Below are 24,472 nucleotides of genomic sequence, written 5' to 3' on the forward strand. Positions count from 1 at the left end.
TGGCGGTGAGGATAGTATTCCCCCCTTCTGGAGGGAGAAGACATGTTGAAGACCTACTACCCGGTTAAAGTTAACCAGAGCCCCAGCGTCACAAAATGGACGCTGCTGCCACAGACACGAGTCTGACCTCCTGCTGCTGGGAGACCTTCCAGCGAGAGAGGCTTGGACAATAGGTTTCCTGCCTTGGGAGGTGCTAGCGCCACTCTAGACAGGCCTTAGTGTATTAGGGCAGGGAGGGATGAATGAAACGAGACACTGCCTGGGGCACACAAGGTGTCCCATGCATAGTCCAGTTCAAACCGGTGCTGGGGCACTCCAGCCCCAGTCCTGGCGCGAAACTGGACAAAGGTAAGGGGGTGTAACCACCCCCCTCCCTGGTCCCACCCATAGGAGGGACCTAGCAGGTAACCCAGCCCCCCAGATTAGTATAAGAGTGGGAGCTGAGTCCCTAGGCCTTTGGATTATCCTGATAACTGAAATTGAACAGAAACTCTGGACCTTCGACATTCGACTACGGAAGAAGACTGAAGAATCTCCCTTGTGGCCAAGGAGTGGCCACCTTGTGAAAACAGGCACCATCAAGCGACCTGCCGTTTGCTTTGCTCAATGTTCTACGAGGAACCGACTGCAGAGCCCGACCAGCGCCTTGACTTCCAGACTTCTCTGACCCTGATCCACATCCACAGCAAAGCTGAGATCCGTGGAGGCGACGAGAGACGTGGGACCGGCTGCCTGGGAAAATTGGCGACTTGCTTCCAGCGAAGCTTCTGAGGCATCCTCGAAGCTGTGCTCTGGGGATTGAGAAGCCCCAACCCCGAGCACCATCTGCACCGAAGATCAGCCCTCCACACTCCACGAGTTCTGCGTGGGGCCCTTCTGCATTTTCCTGCTCGACGCGTCTGTCCGGTTGCTTGCCCGTTGGCTAGTGGCCTCTTCGGCGAACCTGTAACTTTCCACCGCTGGTTTGGCTCCTCCAGACTGGCCCTTGCTTCCCTGTGACAGAGAAGCACCTCAGGCCTTCCTGGTCTGCAACAGAAGCGAATCCTTCATTCTGCGTGGGTTGCGCTTGCCAAGGTTTGTTGTGTCCCAACTCGACATCGATGCCGCCGACAGCAAGAGCCCTCATGGGACAGCTCGACTCCTGGTTCTGGTCGTCCTCGACGCCTCCTGGTACCCGTGGCTGCTGCGACAAGCTTCACCTCTTCACCTGCATCTTCACGACATCGCCTGGTTCCTTCCCGGCTCCTGGCTGGTGACCTACACTCTGTCCCCTTAGCTTGCAGGTATCCTCCTTCCTGATTTCATCCCTGGAATCCAACGGACACTCTTCACTGACTGCCTGTCAGCAACTTTCTTCAGGCATCCATAGGAGTCGACGACGAAACCCGACGCAAGTTCACACCTATGCACCCGCAGCCCGTGGGCTAGGTAACTTGAGTACTCCGGTGCTCACAAGGGTATTGACTATCTGTTGGACCTGTCAGCCCTAGGGTGGTCTCCCCTTCCATTTTTGATCGTGCCTCATTTTTTCCACCCTCATTTTTATGTTGGACTAGGTCTCCGGGCGCCTTTTCATTGCCAATCAGTGTTAAGGTGCAGGTGCTCCCTTCTCCCAAGATGGCTGCCACAGGCCCCTGCTACTGCAGAGTGGTCTTTCATAGTAGCACCCTAGCTGCCAGGAGCTGGCTGGAACCCCACAACAATGTTGCGACACCAGCCCGCCTTTTTGTCCCATAGGTAGAGTGGGGAAGCTCCTGGAATGTGCTGGAACCTTCTAGAAGGGAGGTGTGGTTTTTCTTTTGCCGCCTTGGCTAGAGGTCACCTGACCTAGGGCTACTTAAGTGAGGGAGGGAACCTTTTGTGGTGAGTTGGCCAGTGGGGTGAAGCAGAGCTGGAAGAATCCACCAGGAGTGTAGGCGGTAGGGCCTAGCCAGGGACTTATGCCTCTGAGAGTGACAGGATTTAGGTGCTGCCTCTTAAGTGAGTGAGGGACCCTGTGAAACCCACTGATCTTGCCCAGCAGTAGGAGGACCCAGAGAACCTCTGCCCAGCCTGACTAGGAAGGACCTAGTCGCCTTCTCCATCCCTACCCCCCTGTAACAGAACCCCTTAAGGGCGCCAGATACATCTGCGCCAACCAGACTTCACGTAACATCTGAGAACAGAAACTTATATGCCAAGCACTGAGACTGCGTGTCCAGATTGAACTCTAAACTTATATGCCAAGCACTGAGACTGCGTGTCCAGGTTGAACTCTAAACCTATATGCCAAGCGCTGAGACTGCGTGTCCAGACTGACCCCTGAAGCTGTATGCAAAGCAGATTGAAGAGCCACCGGGGATCGACCAGGTTTTAGCGCTGTGACCCCTGCGCTCCCTGACCTGGCACCCCCGGCAGCGTGCTCCGCTGAGCGCGGAACCCCCATCCTTAACTTGAGCACCCCCCTGTGACGTGGAAGCCAGCGCGCTCACCGCCGCGGCCCGGAGGCCGGAAGAAGTGCCCTGCAGAGTCGCGAGGCCCGCGGAGAAGCCCGGGGCCCCGCCGCTGCCGTCGCAGCTGCGTGAGAAGGTGCGCGAGGCCTGGGCCAAGTTCCCCCATCGTCGCTGGAGCGGACGCCTTCCGACACCGAGAACGAGGTAAGCCCGGAGGCTGGGATTGTCCCTGGTGCGCCCCCTACTGGTTGGGAGCCACACCGCACCCTCAGCCCGGGTTCCCTCTCCGTGGGAGTCCCCTTTGTCTTCGCGACAGAGAGACCCCGCCGAGGGATCCCTCCCTGGTGCCCCCGTGACTGCAGTGAAGCGCGGTGCCCTACGAACTGCACCGGAGCCCGAGAGACTCGCTCCGCAAGTCCCGTGCGCTCCCTGCTGACAGCCCCGTGGGAAACCTTGACTGTCCTTGAGTACGAGTGGCGCTCTGATATGCCTGCTCCGTTCTGAAGTGCTAAATGTCATCGCTTACGAGCAGCGCTATGTTAGTTATGCTCCGTAGTGAAATGCTAAATGTAATTGATTACGAGTAGCGCTCTGTTATTCATGTGCCATATTGAAGTGCTACGTGCTATTGATTACGAGTAGCGCTCTGTTATTCATGTGCCATATTGAAGTGCTACGTGCTATTGATTACGAGTAGCGCTCTGTTATTCACGCCCATATTGAAGTGCTACGTGCTATTGATTACGAGTAGCGCTCTGTTATTCATGTTCCATATTGAAGTGCTAAATGTCATCTATTAAGAGTAGCTCTCGGTGCTAGATGCCCCGTTCTGAGGTCGTCACCAGTTAGCGCGCACAGCGCTGTAATCACCCCCCTAAGGCGCTACAGGAAAGTGAAGCGCGCGTGGACACCTACGTGAATAGTAGTTGTCCCTCAGGCAGTACTGAAATTTCATGAATTGCATTTAGGGTATGGCCAACTTTTATAGCTCCTGACTGACATGTATATCGCTAGGAATTGTGTTATAAGCTTATGAAATGTACTGCTACCTCATGAACTGCATCTAACGTGATCTACTTGAGTATTTACATAACTCCTACAGTGTGGCGTCACTTATTGTGTGTGTTCCTCGTCCCATGTGAGGTGCGTGTTGTATGGTTGCTTTACACACAGACCTTTGGTGGCCCGACCGCTCGTGTCACGTTACCGCCCCATAGGGCCTGGAGACCCCAGGTCCTACACTATCCAAGTGTCTAGTTTCCAAGTCCCTAACTCCTAGTTCCTTCCGAAGTGTTCTAAAACTCTTAATTTCTAAATACTACTATTTCTATCGACTTTAACGCATTACGCAGGAGTGTTTCCACTCTGCACCTGAATCCAGTGGGCCTCCCACTGCCTAGCAACTGATAGGATAGTGTAGCCCAAGCGTTCCCTAGGCCTAGGCCTAACCTGTGTTCGTGACAGTGGTTCTTATACCACTTACTTAGTATATGGTTTGCGTGGCCCATAGGGCCTAACTGTATTACTTACCTGTGTGACTTATGTATGCTTAAAAAGATTGTGTTGTACGTACCTCGAATCTCATAAAGTGTGCTGAGGGTATTTTGACTAGAATAAATACATTCTATTTTTATAATATATCTGTTGTGGTGTCCTTTCATTTGGTATTCAAGGGATTGCAAATGGTATATCAGCTGGCTTCACATGCCATACAAAGTTTAGCCTAAGACTGCTCTTGTCCATGATACCACTAGGATAGCTGGTCTATAAGGTTGACTTTACAACCAATCACCATAAGGGTTGTTTGGACTGATACAGGGTGTACACTAGAACTAGTGACATCATATATCAGGCCAACTTCTCACAGTCTTGTTATTAATTAGGAAAATGGAAGGCCTAAAACATCACAACACCATCTCCACAATTATTATCTCTGGTAACACTGTCAGTGATTCTTTAATGGGCAGCACACTTGACCACAGGCCATTTAGATGGTAACTGGATGGCAGTGAGCATTGGGGCTGCCCATGTTTCATTTTGGACCGACGTGTGGGTTGAATTAAAGTAACCTCTTAAGTAATGGAAAACTCAGCAGGCGTACTAAAAATCAGTATACTAGTTTCTTACTTTCCGCTAAGAAAACATTTTCTTTTCAAATCAGTCAGTTCAGCAGCTTGTGCAGAGGAAGTATTTTTCAAAACATTCGCTTCCACAACAGTAAATACAGTGCACTGAGTCCACCCAATGACCATTTTCAGCTCACAGACGAGTCTTCTACGAGGAAAACACAATTATTGTTAGAAATGGCCTAATGAAAGAAATAATCACATGGTTTTACAATATACAACACAACAGGCAAACAGTCATGTTGATTTCCCATTGGCTGGGACAGGGAACAATGTGGCTAGGACTTTGGTCACACTAGATAGTGCCTGCTCTTTGGTCATATTAGTTGGTGCAAGGAGAATCAGTTGTTTAATCGAAGATTGGTAAATGTTGTGTTTTATATTTCAACAGGAAAGGTTCAACAGCATGTGTAACAGTCACTGTCAAAGTGGAGTCAAGAACAATAGTTCACTAATTCAGCAGCAACGGATTTCCAACACACCAGGAGGCCTGCTGCCACTGGATCCAATACAGTAGAATAAGCAGGGGCACATTTTTAATCTCTGTTTCTGTGTCAGCAACCCCGTGGCAAAGCAATTCTTTTCATGGCTGTAAAGGGTGCAGTGTTGAGTATATTCAGGGAGACCCAGTGCAGGTGCAGATCTATGGCTTGCTTTAAAACGGATAAGACTTCTCTGTCCATTAGAAGAGATCCAAGATAGACCACTTAGTAAAATCTTTCAAAGGCTTAGCCGACTCTGGATATCCCAAAACCCAGTGATGACAGTGTCCTGCCTTCCCAAAAAGTTGGGGACTCTGGATTGAGCCATAGGATGGGGAACTGCCTATAGTGCTTTCACTCGGTCTGATGAAAGGTGCCTCGCCCCCAGGGAAATGTGTCCCAAATAATATCGTCAAGAAATGCCGTTTATATTCAACACTTATATTAAACAATGTATCATGAAGTTCTCATCCAGGGGATACTCATCAATAGTCATAATCTATGAATAATCCCCGCCCATGTGCGGGATCCCGGAGCATATAGAAAATACATATATATACATTACCTACTGGCGGTCGCCAGTAGGTAGTTATAGTTAGGACCCCTTTTCCATAGGAAAACCTCAACATTCTAGTTTGAATAACTTTGGCGCCGGTCGACGAATCCTCGTGAATTTTTCAAAATAGGTGGGGCGCTACGCTCCGCTCCTACCTTGAAAGTCTCGGGGGGGATTCGTCAAGCGGGGGCTGAGATAAAAGGGGGGTCCCAAAACGCGTTTTTCCCATGCATTTTTCCATAGGACCTTTAGACACAGCTACAGCCCGAACGGCTGAACAGAATTACTTGAAATTTGGCAGAGAGGTAGTCCTCAGGTCAAGGAAGTGCCTTTTGTAGGTTTGGTGTAAATCTGTTCAGTAGATTCTGAGAAAATAGCATTTAAATCAATATATATATCTGTGGCAGCTTACCGTGCGCTTACGGTGCGCTTACGGTAAGCTTACCGTACGGTGCCGTGCTCGAGCGCGATTCTGATTGGCTGTTAGATCATAGTAAACATTCGAATCGGTCGAAACCAGGAAGCGGCGGCCGCCATTTTCTCACTCGCACTGTCAGGGGGGTGAATAAAAAAGGTGGATAATGTGAAAAGGGGGCAGGCTCGACAGTTCCTGACCCCCTAGCCTTGGTCAGGGGGTCCCAGAAGGACCCTCAAGGGCAAAAATGAATTTTTTTTTTTTTTCGAAAAATCGCCGTATGCGCGTAGCCTACGCGCACGGTGTAATCTGCGAAATTCCGCGAAATTCGCGGAATTACGCGTACCGTGCGCGCACGGCAAAAAAAAATTTGCAAAAAGGAAAGCTTAAAAAAAAATAAAAAAAATTGTGAGGTAAGGTTGGCTCTTATAAGAGCCGTTGGGTTCATACAGGGATAGAGGAAAGAAAGAATGGGAATATTATGAGCGTCTACAAACATGCTGGTCTATCTTATTGTTAATAAGGGGAAGACTGACCTCCCCAAAAACAATAAGACCACCACATTTTGTACACCTCATTTCAACACTCCCAAATCGAGGGTTGATGTCCAAAGGAAAAGAAGAAGGTGATGCTCCAACAACAGAGGAAGGGCTCAGCTGAGCTGCCGATGATGTACTCGGCTGAGCATCTGAGGCTGGGCTCTGGTGACTTACTGAAGAGTTTTCTCCAGTATGTCGAGCAAAGGTCCTTGGGTGTCTGTCCTGAAGGTGTCTCTTCATAGAGTGATTTCCAAAGGAATATTTCTTCCTTGGATTTCCTCTTGATAAAACACGATCACAAAGTATGCAAGTGACCAATTGAGCATTCACCTTTTTCTCCCCCTCTGGAAAAGTGAAATACTCCCATACAAAAGAAGTCTTTTGTTTCCTCCTTCTCTGGATCATGGTGGTGCTGCTGGACTCACTCTCAGAAGAGGTGTGCTGTTCTGCCATTGTATCCCAATGTCAATCCAGCTCCTGCTCCTAGAGAATCACAAGCAGAAATGAGGGGAATGGGTGTGGTGTGGGAAGTTTCTGGAAGTGAAAGTAATTTCAACCAATAAAAAGTGATCTTTGTAAGTCACATGACCTGCCGTGCGCGCACGTGACGCTTACGGTGCGCTTACGCAGCGCTTACGTCACTTTCGCGCATGCGCATTACACGCCCCTGCGTAACCGCAACGTTGCTTCCGGGTATACGCGTACGGCACGCACGTATCACGTAGGCGCGCTGCACTAATGACGTCCAGAGCGCGTAGCGTCAGCTTACCGTACGCGTATCCTACAAGCGCGTAGCGTCAGCTTACCGTACGCGCACGGAAAAAAATGCATAAAAAAAAAAAAACCTTTCCATAATGCAGGATATAGTACATAAATTATTATATAAAAAGGCTTACAAAAAATGACATAAAAAAAATTTGCATTTAAAAAACCATACAAATTAAATGAATTTGGGAATCAGACACATTATAGTTAGAAATTACCATTTTAAAAATCTTGCAAAGACACTGGAAAAACCATAGGTATCAAACATATTATAGTTAGGAATTAGCATTTAAAAAACCTTGCAAATTCACTGAAAAAACCATAGGTTTCACACACGTTATAGTTAGGAATCATCATTTAAAAAACCTTGCAAATTCACTGAAAAAACCATAGGTTTCACACATGTTATAGTTAGCGGAAATTTTACTGATAAAAAAACCAGTGAAATTGCCCCGTTATAGTTAGTGCTGGCAACTATAACTCACGCGACCACAATCTTCTGCTGATGACATATGTGTCTTCATGAAAAAAAAATATTTGTAATATATGTATAGCTAAAAATGTATGGAAGAAGACATGGGCAAATAAGTGTCTAAATAAACTATTAGCATCAGCAGAGGATTGCGGTCGCGTGAGTTATAGTTGCCAGCACGAACTATAACGGGGCAATTTCACTGGTTTTTTATCAGTAAAATTTCCGCTAACTATAACATGTGTGAAACCTATGGTTTTTTCAGTGAATATATATATGCATATGTGAAAACATATACATGCAGCCTAAAATGTTTCAAACATGGCAAAAATGCTGAAATTACATAGGTTTGCATTGTAGTACCCCTAACCCATAAGGAAAAAAGGAAGCACTAAGCCAATTGTCACACAACAATGCTTAATTGCCATAAAGCAAACTTGTAATTGCAGGCATTTGCCTGTAGGCTGCAGCAGAGTATCAAGAAAACAAAGAAAACTGACACCTTGCCTTTAAGGCATTAGACCTTTAAGACCTGTAGGAGACCCCTTGCTCCCATGATGCACCACAGGTGACAGTTAGGTCAGTTCTTTTTTCCGGCTCCTTCTATGAGGATCCTGGAGCTTGAGCTCTTCCGTTTTTTGACTGAAAGTTTTTTCTCTTCAGATTTTCTCAGAAAATTCGACATTTTCTGACTCCTGAAAGCTTATTCTGCTGGTTTTTTAGTATAATTCTAATTTTTTCCAGTCAGAATGCCTGCTTTATTCAGGATTCAGGAAATGCCCTTCTTGTGGCAATAAGATGGCACTGGCAGATCCACACTCGGTGTGTATTGTGTGTCTTCCAACTTCACACAATCCTGACCAGTGCCCCCACTGCCAGAAATTTTCCAGGCGCACTCTACGCGATAGAGAGCGCATAAAATTACATGCCCGGCTGGAGAAGTAAAGAAACAGTCATGAAGGCGACCATACATCCTTCAAACCACCATCTTCAGCCAGACGACTTCAGAAACGGCGACATACCACCTCTCCTGATCCCAGGAAGACCAAGGTTCCAGGCGATTCGCGGTCGACGTCGAAGTCACCGTCGAAAAGACCCAGGGCTTCTTCTGCGTCAAGAGATAGAACACCATCTCGACGTCGAGATTCTCCGCCGCATACAAGTATGTCGGCGTCGAGGCACGGCACTTCGGGCTCGAAGTCTGTTAGTCCGATGAGATCGAGGCTTCCGTCGACGTCGAGACACTCTCCGCCACCCTCGAGGGGGTCCGCGTCGAGAGCTGCGACGACGTATAGCTCGCCTCAAGTGGGCCTGTCGACGTCAAGATCTTCGTCAAAGGCTCATCATTTGACGTTGAGGAGATCGACCTCAACTCGACGTCATGGAAGATCGGCGTAGAAAACGCCGGGTCGCCGTCGAAGTCACCAACTCGACGGCGAAGATAGACGTCGAAGTCACCGGGCCGACGACGAAGGTCGACTTCGAGGTCTCCGCATCACCGTAGGCGATCCGCGTGGAGACCACCGTCGAGAGCGGAGCGGCGTTCCCAGCAATAGACACAGATGGTGACGCAAACTTCATCGACGTCGAGGGATAAAACTGCAGCGGCCACGGAGGAGATCCAACGTGCAGTTATGTCCATATCCAGATCATCATCAGGGGATCGATCATCATCCCCAGGTCTACATATCGTTCAGATTTCTCTGGAGAAATCACCTAAGGCGACAGAAAAGTTTGGACTTTCACCTCACTGGTTGGAGAATGTGGGTACGGGTGGCTGCAGAAATCCAGGCTCGGACTATTCTTGCACGTATTCGCCCTCCAGAATTTCTCTGCGTAGAAGCAAGTCTCCTCCTGGTAGACCAAGGTCACCTTCTACACGCCGGTCACGATCCAGAGATCGTTCTTCTCCTCACAGAAGGCCAAGATCTCCTTCTAGACACAGATCACGGTCCAGGGCTCATCACAGTGACCGTCCCCACAAGAGGCAATGCACAAGATCACCCACATGGTCTTCCTCCACGAGGTCCTCGGTCCGGGACTATTATCCGACCTTTTCCTCCACTCCTCCATCGCGGGTGTCTCCCATCGATGACATCGCTACCTTTTCTGAGGTTCTGGGTAGGGGTGCACAAAAACTGAACATCACGTTGCACACCCCTGTGGTTCCCACATTGATTATATTTGATACCTTACATCATCGATCAGCGCCCAGACCTTCACTTCCTTTGGTGCCAGGACTGTTGGAGCCAGCTATGGCCACATTTCTCACTCCTGCTACGGTGGGCTCTGTGCCTTCAAGGATCGCCAAGAAGTATAAGGCTCCAGCCGAGGATCCCTTATTCCTAAGAGCGGACCCGCCAGCGGACTCAGTTATTGTGGCGGCTGCCATGAGGTCGCACTCTGCGTCTGTTTCATCTTCTGTCCCCCCAGAGAAGGACAGTAAGCAGATGGATTCCTCTGGCAGAAAAATGTGCAACACATCTGCTTCATACATGAAGGTCGCGAGTGCTTCAGCCCTTCTAGTACGTTATGATTGTTCACATTGGGATTCCCTCGCCAGGTTCGCTGAAAAGCTCCCCAGGGAAGACAGACAGGATTTGAACGAAATTCTCCTTGAGGGTGGGCGTGTAGCCAATCAGATCATTAGTGTGGCTGCGGACACTTCAGACCTCGCCGCTCATGGGTACTCCCATGGCGTATGCTCTCGACGATCAGCCTGGCTGCGACTGACAGGCCTCAAGCCTGATGCGCAAAAGAAAATTCTGAATTTACCTTTTAACGGATCGTACTTGTTTGGTGCTCACGCCGATGACCAAATGAAAAAATGAAAGCAGAGATGGACACCGTCAAGTCTGTTGGGCTGGAGAAGCGCAAGGAATATCGGAAGCGCTTTCGTCAGAGCGACAAACGGTCCTTTCATCAGTGGGTTTAAACCCCTCAATGGTCCTCTCAGAACCAGAAGAGACCCCAATTCCAACAAAGGGGTCGTGGCAGAGGAAGAGGGAACGCCAAACAGCAACAGTCCACCACGAAGCAGCCTCCCAAACAGTGAAGTCTTACTTCCTCCGCGCCCGTTTGCCACTCCGGTAGGAGGAAGTATCAGTTTTCACCGGGAAGAGTGGGAAGCCATTACAAGAGACAAATGGGTACTGAATATTGTACAGCATGGCTACTTGCTGAGGTTCAAGTCTCCCCCACCGCAAGTACCCCCACAGGGGCAGCACCTTGCTCAAATTCAAAATCAGCTTTTACTGGACGAAGTAGCTACGCTCTGCTCCAAGAACGCCATAGAGGAAGTACCACCTCTCCAAAGAAATCAAGGAGTATACTCCCGCTATTTTCTAGTTCAAAAGCGAGGAGTAACCAAAGAGTACAGACCCATTCTCGACCTGCGTCTGCTAAACAGATTTGTCAAGAAGGAAAAGTTCAGAATCCTAGCCCTGCATCAAATCTTCCTGCACCTTCACCAGGGAGACTGGATGTGTGCCATCGTCCTACAGGACTCCTATTTTCATATTCCTGTCTCAGTGAAACATCGAAAATTCCTCAGGTTTCAGATCTCTCGTCAGCACTACCAGTACCGAGTTCGGCCGTTCGGCCTCAAATCCGCCCCACGGACATTCTCCAAGTGTATGGCGGTGGTAGCTGCCTTCCTCTGCAAGCGGAAGATCTTCGTCTATCCCTATCTAGACGACTGGCTCCTGAAGAGTTCCACACCTGTACTACTCCAGAACCATCTCTCGTTCTGCCTCAATCTACTACAGTCATTGGGATTACAAGTCAACTACAAAAAGTCGGTTCTCAATCCCACTCAGCGGATACACTATCTGAGCGCCTCTCTGGACTCTGCAAAGGCAAGCGTGTGTCCTTCGGAGGTGAGGTTATCATCCATGCTTCAGAAATGCCACACGCTTCTCGACACTGCATTCCCCACAGCCAGGCAAGTGTCTTCACTACTGGGGTCGATGGCTTCGTGCATGTACATTGTTCCCAATGCACGCCTTCACATGCGAACTCTACAACCAGCGCTCGAAGATCAGTGGTCGCAGAGGTCAGGTCGCTGGGAAGATCTGGTCTCTCTCCACCAAGCTGCCATAGACTCCATCAGATGGTGGATGAAACACTCCCATCTGCTTGAAGGTGTTCCTTTCCATCAGACGCCTCCGACACAGACAGTGGTCACAGATGCCTCAATGCAAGGCTGGGGTGCCCATATGGACCAGCTTCAGGTACAAGGTCTCTGGTCCAATACGGAAAGAAGTTACCACATAAACTTCTTGGAGCTACGAGCAGTCCATCTGGCTCTCAAATCCCTGTATCCGTCTCTCCAAACCAGCCACGTTCAGATTCAGACAGACAACACAACAACTATGTTCTATCTGAACAAGCAAGGAGGCACCAAGTCACGAGTCCTGTCTCTGGAAGCTCAGTCCATTTGGCGATGGCTACTGGCGAGAGGTTTTTCAATCATCGCTGTACACCTGCCAGGAACCCTGAACGTGCAGGCAGACGGCCTCAGCAGAGACTTCGTAGAAGCGCACGACTGGGTGCTCAACGAAGACGTCGCCCAAGAGATCTTCCGGCAGTGGGGAGTACCGGACATTGACCTGTTCGCAGACGCGGCAAACAAAAAATGCCCCGTCTTCGCCTCCAGGTTTCCCCAACAGGGATCACGGGGGAACGCACTTTTGATCAGCTGGTCGCAGACATTGCTGTACGCTTTTCCTCATCTCCCTTTCATCCCAGCGGTCATACAGAAGTTCTACAGGACCAGAACAAGGATTATCCTGATAGCTCCGGAGTGGCCCCGCGAGTGGTGGTATCCGGATCTCCTCCAACTGTCAGAGGTGCCTCACTGGAGGTTGCCTTGCCTGCCGAACTTACTGACCAAGAACCAGGGGAGAGTCTTCCACCCCAACCTCCCCTCCCTTCGCTTGACGGCATGGCTCCTGAAGTCATCCAGTACGGACATTTAGATCTTCCGGCTGACTGTATGAACATTCTTCGGGAAGCAAAAAGGCCCTCCACTAGAAAGTCCTATGCCTTTAAGTGGAAGAGGTTTTACATTTGGTGTAGAAGTGTCCTACCCAGGCCTCATTCTTCCAGATGCCAGTAGTCTAGATTTCCTACAAGGGCTTAAGAAAGTGTTTCCACCTGTGAGGTCCCCTTCTCCTCCCTGGGAGCTCAACATCGTTCTCTCCAAGTTGATGGGGGCTCCTTTTGAACCTATCCATAAGGCGTCCTTGCAGCATTTGACCTGGAAGGCTGCCTTCTTAGTAGCCATCACTTCTGCCCGCAGAGTAAGTGAGATTCAGGCCCTGTGCTGCAAGGAACCTTACACTGTGTTCCACGCCAATAGAGTGGTACTACGTACTCATCCAAGCTTCCTGCCCAAGGTGGTCTCGGACTGCCACATTAATCAGGTTATCACGCTTCCCACTTTATTTCCTCAGCCAACCACTCCCCCGGAGAGAGCCTTACACTCTCTAGACCTCCGGAGGGTATTGAAATTTTATCTTGCTAAAACCCTTTCACTTAGAAGGTCTGATAGGCTCTTTGTCAATTACGGTTCTACAAATGCCGGGCTGGCTGCTTCCAAAAGATCTATATCTAGATGGATTGTTTCCTGCATAGCCTTGTCTTATCAACTGGCCCACAAGGTTCTACAGGTCAGACCAAGAGCACACTCTACTAGAGGGAAAGCTTCTACTGTAGCTCTCCTTCGCAACGTTCCGATATCTGAAATTTGCAAAGCAGCTACATGGCGCTCTATACATACCTTTACACGCCATTATTGCCTAGATTCAGACGCACAGGCCAATGCCCAGGTGGGGCAGGCCTCTTTGAAAAATGTATTTGCATAACTGCTATTCGAATGTAATTTTTACTGCATGTTCTAGTTGCTTTATTGCTCGTCCGCGAGATTTTGGGTATGGGCTTGCTACTCTATTAATAGATTATGACTATTGATGAGTATCCCCTGGATGAGAAGGATTAGTTACTTACCTGTAATCCTAGTTCTCATCCAGGGGTATACTCATCAAAGTCATAAGCGATCCATCCACCTCCCCGGACGAGCATTCTCCTCAAGTCATTGTTTATTGATTGCAGATCTATTCAGGTGCATGTGCACCGTCAAAAAGAACTGACCTAACTGTCACCTGTGGTGCATCATGGGAGCAAGGGGTCTCCTACAGGTCTTAAAGGCACGGTCCCCCTACTCTAATGTCTTAAAGGCAAGGTGTCCGTTTTCTTTGTTTTCTTGATACTCTGCTGCAGCCTACAGACAAATGCCTGCAATTACAGGTGTGCTTTATGGCAATAAAGCATTGTTGTGTGACAATTGGCTTAGTGCTTCCTTTTTTCCTTATAGGTTAGGGGTACTACAATGCAAACCTATGTAATTTCAGCATTTTTGCCATGTTTGAAACATTTTAGGCTGCATGTATATGTTTTCACATATGCGTATATATATATATGTATTTTCTATATGCTCCGGGATCCCGCACGTGGGCGGGGATTATTCATAGGTTATGACTGTGATGAGTATACCCCTGGATGAGAACTAGGATTACAGGTAAGTAACTAATCCATCGCGGAGTTCTGGGCATAAATCTCAATTGATAATATTACTAGCAGTACTAGGCCCAATTCGTGTTGATTAGATCCCAATAAAATGCACACATGGGAAGAGTACTATTCTAAACCCCACAGATCACCCTTATGCGGTGACACGTTGTAATCCCCCCAGCCCACCCTCACAGTCCTAATCATTGAATTTCACATGGCTATAGGGTGCACCCTGGGCTACAACGATATCCGTAATGTGTGCTTACACAGCCGTATAACTCTTTAAGTAGCGCCGCAGGACGAGGCACTGCGGTCACATCCACTGATGAGAAGTAAATTTCTTTTGGCAAGAGAACAACGTATAAACCAACTCCGCCGACTAGTGCCATGAAACACAGGCGGTCCACAGATGGTCACTCCCATACACTGACACTCACTTTGATTCGCTACGCAATGCAACAGATACCAGCCCGGTCCTTATGGGCACTTTCACACTCATGCGCACTTAACACCCTAATGCAGTACCCCTGATATCAAGCAGGTTAATACATAACATGCTGCATATCTCATGGCTCCAAGTCTCCCGCCACCCTCCAATTGACCCCGACTGTCCCAGACACCCTGGATAGAAGATCACCACACCCTTCCTCCGAACACAAGGCCGCTTATGTCTGAGGTCACACCTCGTCTGGGTCCCAGGAAAGCAGATGGGGATAGACAGTAAGCATAAACAAGAGGTAGACACAAGCAAAAGGGATCATGGCTCCACTTGAGAAATTTACCAACAAGTTACGAAGCAGAAACGGGCCACGAGCAACAATTCATTACAAATAGGGGTCCACCAGGGCCTTCTGGCACCAGTCCAGTTCTGCAAAGCACAGGGGGGGGGGGTCACGCAGTCTCTTGACCTGCTCCCAAACCGTTTTCAGAAGCATCCCTCCAGCCTAGTTCATGCCTCTCTCTCCTACCTGGTGCCACAAAGTCTTCGGAAGGGCCAGATGGGGAGAGGGCAGTTGGTCCAACGTGATGGGGCCAGTGAGGGAGCAAGCAATTGATGGGAACAACACACAGGGAAGCTTTTTGACTTGAGGAGGCACCCCATATGGTACACATTGATACAAGTGGTGCGCCAGCAATCCGTGCACAGGGTCTGGCGCACAACAAGATGACACACCAGACACTTCAGGTTACACAAAGTAGTTACAATTCCACACCTCCTGGAAATTATGCACTATGTCCGGCATACCTTGATGTGGGTTGCACCAGACGATTCCTGAAACACACAGGGCTGCAAGTTCAGCAGTGCCTAATGAGGTAGAATGAGACTCTGCAATGCATGCGTCCCCCACCTCCGAGGGTAGCAACCTGTGAAACGAACACCACTTGCAATGAGCATGCAGTCGGCGTGGCGCGTGAGAGAAATGCCTCACAGTCGACGAAGCGGGCCACCAAGACGCTTATGCGCGCCGGGGTCCCTGCAGTACTGGAACTACTTCGCCGTAGATGCGGGAAATGTCTTGAGCTCCACGCTAGGCACTCCAGTCTGCAGGTACAATTCTATGGTTCCAAGCTCACACTGCACTGAACAGCTTTCAGTAGGCGATGTAGGCATTTAAAACGACACCGCTCTCCAGATGTCACCCGTTGATGGTGTGGGCCCTTCGTAGGAGATCTTTGATGTCCCTGAGACCTTCGAGAGAACTGGAGACCAGCCAACTGATCCTTGGGAGCTCACTTCAGGGTGACCCAAGTCAGGAGGTTTTTATGTTAAATGTATTTATTAAGCAAGACGAATGCCCAGGGGCGTCTTGGAGCTAGCTACTGAGTGCAGGAAAAAGGGACAGTTACGTTTAAATTGTATTAAATAGCTATGTCTTACGGGATTTTCTGAAGGTAAGAAGGTTGGTGGAAGATTTGATGTAGAATGGTAGACTATTCCAAGCGGTGGAAGCACTAAACATAAAACTGCAGGCACCCAGGCCATGCGTTTGAATTTGGGGATAGTCACAAATTTGGCAAAAGCAGATCTTAATGCCCTGTTAGGAATGTACTAGCTGAGGCTGTTTTTCAGAAATGTAGGACCTTGGTCATGCAGGGCTTTGAAAACGATACAAAGAGCCTGGAACATTTCTGTGTTTAATCGGTAGCTAATGGAGCCTTTTACAGAGTTTAGACACAGACTGATACTTTGGGATATTGAGAAGACGACGTGCTGCTGCATGTTGAAGTGTTTGCAGCTCATTGAGAACGGACCTGTGTGCATTTAAATGCAGGCCCAGGCCAGCTACTATTCAGGAAGCAAAAGACACACAGATGATGGACGGAATGTAGAGCAAATCAAACATTCGCCCTCAGTCAATAGATCTGGGTTAAATCCATCGTTCTTTTGCTCACCATGCCACCCCAGTTTAGACCCAGCCATATGTAAATAAGTCTTGACCCTCTGCCTCATGGGAACAGGCCAGACCGAACTGTCAAGCCAGTCCCTCCCTGGACCAGAAACAAGCACACAGTTCTTTCCACGGGTAGTTATCCTCCATGTGCACAACAGAGTCCTCTGACAGTGTGCACCACACAGTCCAGGTTCTCCAGTCCTGTATCCCTACACGCGGTTGTCTCCCCCTGTGGGTTGGCACTGTGTAGTTATACCCTAATGGGCATTTGAAGTTGGGGCAAGGTTAAAAAAGTATTTCTGTGAACCACAGATGTGTCCCCTAAATTTTCCGTCCTGTCTGCCATGAGGCCACGGAATGAAGATCTCTGCCTTTATGGGGGCCATGAACTGGCCCCAGAAGCAAGGTGTCACAACCTCTGCTCCGTATATTCTGCCAGGCCTGCAAATGGCAGAGGTCGGCTAACTCGATTGCATGCCCAATGGTTTATGACTGTCGCTGGGGAATGCACAGATGTGCTCCCTCACCTTTAGTTTTGATTGGCGCCAAATACCATGGCACGCAAGACTTTGATGCATAGAAATGTCCACTTTACATATGTGGCATTTTCACGCAAGATATGCCAAGCCCACTGTTAACATTGGAATTAGTTTGGCCTAGCAGATCCAAAATCATGAGACTGCAGTTCCTTATTGCAGCTTAAAATTCAGGTGACCCCTCCCCCATGCTTACTTAAGGGAATAGCAAGCCTCCTTGGTAGGGTAATCCCTGTGGGTCTTCCGTTCTACCTGGGCAGCGAACACCTGTGAGTACCTGTCCAGCCCTTCACCTTCCATCCGAGTGGCAGTGAAAGGCCCCCCTTCCGGCTGGACTGTATTTATTACAGGCAAGCCGGAGTCTGCGCGCTAGGGTGCTCTCACAGATCTGCTGTAGCAGGTCGGACACACACACATTCGGTGTGAGTGCGCACACCGGTATGCAGTAGAAGGTCAGACACATAGGTAAATGATGCCAGGGGTGCAAGTGCGCTCCCAGGCCGCACAGGCGGGCCTGACCTACGTTTACAAACATCATATCCTCATCATTTCCTAACATGTGTTAGAAGGGTGCATGCATTTTCACACTGCAGTACAGTTGGAAAGGGCCCAGAGCCTTGCAGCTCCACATGAGTGCCAGAAAACATAAGAGGAAAACGCAAAATGTTTAGGGAAATGGGACCTGACAAGTATCAAGTCCAACAGTCACACTCTCGGTAAAGGCGCTGGCTCTTTTGTCCGTGAAACACCCTCCTGCAGACAAACTATCCTGCTTTCAATTTCACTGGCTGTGCCTTCTGTGCATGTAGACTGAAAAAATAGAGAGGGCTGGAGCTACATTAAGGCCGTTAAAGGCAATTGCATTCAAGTGCTTAAACAAAGTGCCATGAAAGAACACCTGAATGTAACCAATGACCTTAAAAGATACCTGGTTACTAAAGACAAGTCAGTTCACTAACCGCAAGACACCATTTTACATCAGGCTTTGGAATTCATTGCACTTGAGCTGAGAAAAGGACATGTTTGGGGATTTGTTAGATGCACAAGAGGGCACACACTCCTGAATGTGTAGGTGGCTCTGATTCAATTTCAGTCTTTTAGCTATTCATTAGTTGGCCTACCGCTAGGAAAGCTCATTAATCTGTAGGACAGAAGACTAAAGATTCACTGGCTTACTCTTCCTGAAAATTTAATTGAAAGGCAAGCATTCTTTTGAGAGTTGATCACAACTCAGTGATTTAGAGAGAGGAAATTGTAGCTTTCTTCAAAAACATATGCCTCTTTCCTGCCAAGCAAGCACAACATTCACAAGAAAAATAAAATATTAATATGCAGGTGGTTTTTCTTTGGATCAACAGCTATGGCAGTGTTGCCTAATTTGTATTTGCACAAACTATTGTTTGTTTTATTTACATACAGTAATGGGTATAACGCAACCCCCCACTGCTGCATTTCAGTACAGAGGATTTTCTAGGCAGTGATTTAGGCCTAAAGTGACATATTGCTTTGAGTGTGCATATGGCTCCGGGTGATCAGGTTAGACAATCTTGTTTTAAAATAGGAAATTTTGAGGCAGGAGAACTATTGAGAAGTTTAACATGCTTCCCGCATCCGCCAACAGCCTTGCAGAAACACAAGTTTGATCAGGCCACTCTCAACAGGGAGCTTTGGTAATTGCATACTTGAGACCATGAGTGAGTGAGTGAGTGAAGGCACCCATACATTGGTCTGTGAAGCCCTATAGTTAGTGGTAACAGAACATGACACTCTTATTTATCCTCTAGATGTCCCTTGAGTAGCGTACTCCGGCTTTCCTCTTATCACTCAGGTCTCTTGAGCCTGAGTCGCAAAGGTTAGTTAGCAATTGTACCTTACCCTCTGTTTAGGTGTGACATCCTCATGAATTTCCAATCCTAAGACACACTCATGGAAACATCGCTTTATGAACGCAGGATCTGGTTTTTTTCCTCTAAGAAATAACAAATGTACGTTTTCACCCTCTTCCCCAAGAGGAGGGCGGTGCTAGTTCAGAAGGTATAGCAGTTTTAGATTAATAGACCATCTGTTTCTCCTTCCACCATGGTAGAGTCAAACCGATATGGGCTAACTTGTGTTAACTGAATGTGAAAATTATTTTGCTTTTCATTTCAAACCTGGCAGAGTGAAAGTCTGATTTCTTGATCAGGGGCTTTTTGTTGGTGAATCTGCTGAAGGATTGTTTTCAGGAACTGGACTGGCTTGCATCCATCAGTCGGCGGAATGGGGATGCAGGACTGCTTATAACAGACACTGTTCCGAACTCACCTTTCTTCTGGGCAGTGTATCTCACAGAGGTAAGCATCCAGTATTGTTTGATTTGTTAGAATGGTACCTGCTAGGAGTCAAATGGGCAGACCGAATGCATGCATTTTGTAAAATTATGAACCTGCAGTAGAGACATCAAGTAGTTTTTGTTACAGGAGTCCTTTTGCAGAATGTAGACAGAGGGACACCCTCTGTCTTGCAGAAACTCTTTTGACTTCCAGGTGCAGCATAATTATGTTTAGAAATGTGTTCAATAAATTACGTCATGCCCATGCCATATATTTAGAAGACTACTTGAATCTGTAGGGCAGCTTTTATAAATTCTGCTCCTGTGCGACAATATAGTTGATATTTTCAGTCACTGTTGTTCACGGTGGAAAATGTGCAGAGAAACACAGTGGCAAGTTTAAGTCTCTGCGTGAAACTGTACTGCTAATTAACATAAGGGCCATCTTGTACAGTTTTAGAAACATTTGACACATTTGTAATTTATATTGCTCTACTTGGAGTATACAAATTTGTTTTTAAAATATATTTACTGGTTTTTTTCTGTATAAACAACAGATACAATCGGCAGAGTCCATCAAGAAGACAAACACAGCAGTCTGTAGCATGAGTATTATATTGTGTAAGAAAGCATGGAACAGGAGATGAACAAGTGCACGTGGAACAGCAGTGTACACGTACACTCGCCCAGAGGGTCACTATAAATGCCGGGAGTGCACTGCCGCAAGAATTTAATGTGGGGATATAGCCAGGAAATGGGGCAGTAATAGGGTTGAAGAACTAGGAGGCAGTGGCAGGTTGCATCTGTGCAATGGAGAAATGGATGTGGACCGATAAAAAGGCTGGCAGCACCGTGGTGGAGTGCGTGCGTGGGGGTACAGGCGGTGAAATATAAGGGGGGTGCTTAGGAGTAACAGGGGAAGGTCCTCATTCCCCACCGCAAGTGGCGAACTACTTCATAGCGGAGGTCATTGTCATCAGCGGCTCCCCACTTCTGTACCTCTCCATGCCATGCTGCTACCATCGGGCCGTTGGAGAGTGCCATTGGAGGATGAGCGTGTGCTTGGCAAGGAACTCCAGTGATGCGAAGTGGACGCTTTCCTTATATTGTTAGTGACATTTAAAAATGCCTAAGGAGCACACCTCACAGGTGTGTCTGGTAGTTCCGGGTCTTCCTGCACAGTGTTGTGCACAGACCTCCAGTAATCGTGTAGAGATGGGCAGGACATTAGCATGTGAGTATGGTCTGTGTCGGGGGTATGGCAACATGTGCAGTCTACCTGTGCATCAGGGAAGTAGTGTTTCAATTGGACCAGGGTAAGGTACACTCTGGATTCCAACAAACTGCATGTTTTTAAAACTTGAGTTACAGGATACCTGTTGGGGGAGTTCTAAAGCTTGTTCCCATTCGTGTAGCCCTGAAATCGGCCTCCCACTTCTTTCGAAACATGTCGAGGGGAGCCATTGTTAGTTCGTGAATAGCCTTGTATAACCAGGGGATAAGGTGACTGCCATGACCAATGTTAAGTATGGTTTGTAATACTGGATGTGTCGCAGGTTCTGTCTCCGTGGAGTCCCACAGGGTACGGCACATGATGCGAAGTTGCCTATAAAGGAGGAACTTCTGTGGCAAGGGGCCATGGTCTGTGGTTAGCTGTTCGATTAGGAACTCACCGTCTACAAAGAGGTCTCCTAATGTAATCAGCAAGTGTTCTATCCAGGTTGCCATGTCCCTGCGTGAGTAAAAGCCCGGGAAGTGGGGGAGGCCAATCAGGGGCAACGCAGGGGCGTATGTTGGCGTCTCATGTGTGAAACGATGGATACGGACCATGCTCGTCTGGGCTGCTGCTATTGCCAAATGCCAGTGGGAGGAAGGCAAAACTTTCATAAGGAGAAAGCCCTGTATTGTTGAGACCAGCAGTATTCCCTGTTCGCTGCATATCTCACCTAATAGCGCCAGGCAGTTCAGCGTGACAGCGATTGTAGTTGTGTTCCTAAAAAGCACACCGCAAAGGGTGGGGCGCCCAATCCTCCTCAGTCCACCGGAATCTGTAATTTCTTTGGAAGGCAATAAGGCGATGCTTACCCCAGATGAGGGTTCTTAATAGGGAATCTAGTTTTTTCTCAAAAGAACACGGTGGGATGACTGAAAGGCTAGGCACAATTACCATATTTGCCACTGCTGCCTTACCTATCAGGGCCAGGGTTAAAGGTTGCCAAAAGTGCACCTGAAATCTATTACTTGCTAGGGTTGGATGGGACTTCCCCTCATACAAATCCAATGTGGCGTAGTAAAGGCGGATTCCCAGGTAGCGGACTGCCACCTTGTGTCAGCAGGGGGGTGGGGGGGAGGGGGTCTCACCCAAGTATGAGTTGTGGCTGGTCGGAACAGAGCAGGTAGATGGCTGACTTTGCCCAGTTAACTCGAAGCCCTGCGGCCGCAGCATATGCAGTTAGTAGGTCCCGTAGTGGGGAGAGATCAGACGTGATGTCTGAGATACATTGGTAGGTCATCTGCATATAGGAATACTGCGTGCGTTCTGTCCTCGAGGGATATACCCTACTCTTGGTCTTCCCCTTGCAGGTGTATGGGTAGGGGTTCCATGGTGAGTGCAAAGAGCAGAGGGAGAGGGGACACCCTTGCCTTGTCCCTCGATCCACTGGGAAAGGAGTGGAAATCAGGCCCAGACATATCCGAGAGTTCGGCTTGGTATAGAGTAACCAGATATAGACAAGTAGTCGCTGCCCTAAAAAGAGATAGTGCCATGTGCCAAATGTCTTCTCCAGATCAAATGAGACAGGCCGCATGTGGGAAGCATTCCTGGATGCAGTCTTGTACATGAAAAAGACTATGGCTGGTCTGTAATGTACTTCGCCAGAGGAAAAAACGTTTCTCTTCCATGGGAAACTCCTCAATACCATTCACGATCGAGGACACTACGTAGACGGTCTAGATCTCGCCCTTCCCCCACTCCAAAGAGAAGTAGGCGAAGGTCTCCGTCATGGTCCATGTATGAGAGACTATTCACCAACCCTGTCTGCTACACCTCCAGCTAGAGTGTCTCCAGTTGATGACATAAGAACTTTTAATGAGGCTCTATGCAGGGGGGCCAGCAAGTTTAACATTGATATGTCGGTACCGACTGCCTCTCTGTCGGTTATATTTGAAACCCTATACCACAGATCCTTGGCAAGGCCCCCACTTCCTTTGGTTCCGGGTCTGCTTCAACCAGCGATGCAGACGTTTTTTACTCTGGCCACAGTGGATTCAGCTCCCCCATGTTTTTAAAAAAGGTACAGGTCCCGGACCAGGATCCACTGGTCCTTAGATCGGACCCTCCTCCGGAGTCGGTCATAGTGGTGGCAGCCAGGAAGACATATCCTGCAGCAATATCATCTGCAGTCCCTCCTGAGAAGGACATTAAGCAAATGGACTTGATAAGCAAAAAGATGTGTAACACATTTGCATCTTTCATGAAAGTGGCTAGTGCCTCTGCTCTTCTGGAGAGGTATGACAGGTCTCTGTGGGACTCTTTTTTAGCTAAGTTCAAACCCCTCTCTGGTTGACGCAACAGTATCAACCCAGGTTGTATTACCATCAGCGTAGACCGGGTCGAGGCTGGGGAGCTGCAAGACAAACACCTTCCGCAGGGAAATAATCTGCAAAGCAATGAGCCCTGGCTTCCCCCATCCCCGTTACCCACTCCGGTGGTGGGAAATATTATGTTTCACCTGGACGAGTGGAGAAAGATAACAAAAGACAAGTGGGCACTGAATATTGTGCATAATGGTTATTTGCTCAGATTCAAATCCCCACCTCCATCAGTACCACCTTGAGAAAGGTATTTTCAACATCACCACTTGTTACAGGCAGAGGTGAACATCCTACTACAGAAAGACGCTATAGAAGCAGTCCCTTCTCTGCAATAAAGGCAGGGAATCTATTCCCGCTACTTTCTGGTAAGAAAAAGCGGTCCTATCGAAGAATACTGACCAATACTCGACCTGAGACTTTTGAACAAATTCATTTGCAAAGAGAAATTTCGAATGTTGGCACTGCACCAAATCTTTCCTCAACTGCACCAAGGGGACTGGATGTGCTCCATAGACCTGCAGGACACCTATTTTCACATGCCGATTTCCAGAAAACATCAGAAATTCCTGCGTTTTCAGTTAGTGCTTCAACACTTACATTTCAAAGTTCTCCCGTTTGGGCTCAGATCAGCACCCGCACGTTCTCAAAATGCATTGCAGAAGTTGTGGCTTTTCTTCGCAAGCAAACGAGCTTCGTCTACCTGTACCTGGACGACTGCATGCTGAAAAACTCGTGACCCACTCTGCTTCAGAATCATCTCTCATCCTGCATGCGAGTGCTGAGCAATCTGGGGCTACAAATCCACTACAAGAAGTCGATCCTCAACCAGACCCAAAAGATCCACTGCCTGGGGGATTATCTGGACCACGCAAGTGCAAGCGTCTGTTCTTCAGAGGAGAGGTTATCCTCAATCCACAAAAAGTGCTGCAATCTACTCCATTCCAGTCATCCTTTAGACAGGCAAGTTGCCGCACTTCTGGGCTCGATGACATCGTGAAGCTCCATCGTCCCAAACGCCAGACTGCATATACGTCCTCTGCAGCAATCTCTGGAGGACCAGTGGTCGCAGATATAAGGTTGCTGGGAGGACCTTGTGTTTCTCCCACAGTCAGCCAAGGATTCCATCAATCGATCAATCAGGTGTTTGTTAAGCGCGACTACTCACCCGTAAGGGTCTCAAGGGGGTGGGGTCGCAGGTTCCAATCCATCAAGGAGGGGGTCTGTCGAAGATCCAGGTTTTGAGGTTTCTTGTGAAGATGGGGAGCGATGTCTGTCTGA

General features: G+C 48.4%; 1 protein-coding gene across 1 annotated transcript in view; it reads left to right on the forward strand.

Moving 5' to 3' along the window:
• The window catches only part of TDRD10 (tudor domain containing 10), a 404,866-nt gene that overhangs the window by 280,774 nt on the left and 99,620 nt on the right, over window positions 1-24,472 (forward strand). The window contains exon 9 of the mRNA XM_085637994.1: window positions 19,475-19,622. Coding sequence (XP_085494120.1) covers window positions 19,475-19,622 — 148 coding nt within the window. The remainder of the gene's footprint in view (window positions 1-19,474; window positions 19,623-24,472) is intronic.

This window comes from Triturus cristatus, chromosome 12, assembly GCF_964204655.1.
Source record: "Triturus cristatus chromosome 12, aTriCri1.1, whole genome shotgun sequence".
Classification (NCBI taxonomy): Eukaryota; Metazoa; Chordata; class Amphibia; order Caudata; family Salamandridae; genus Triturus; species Triturus cristatus.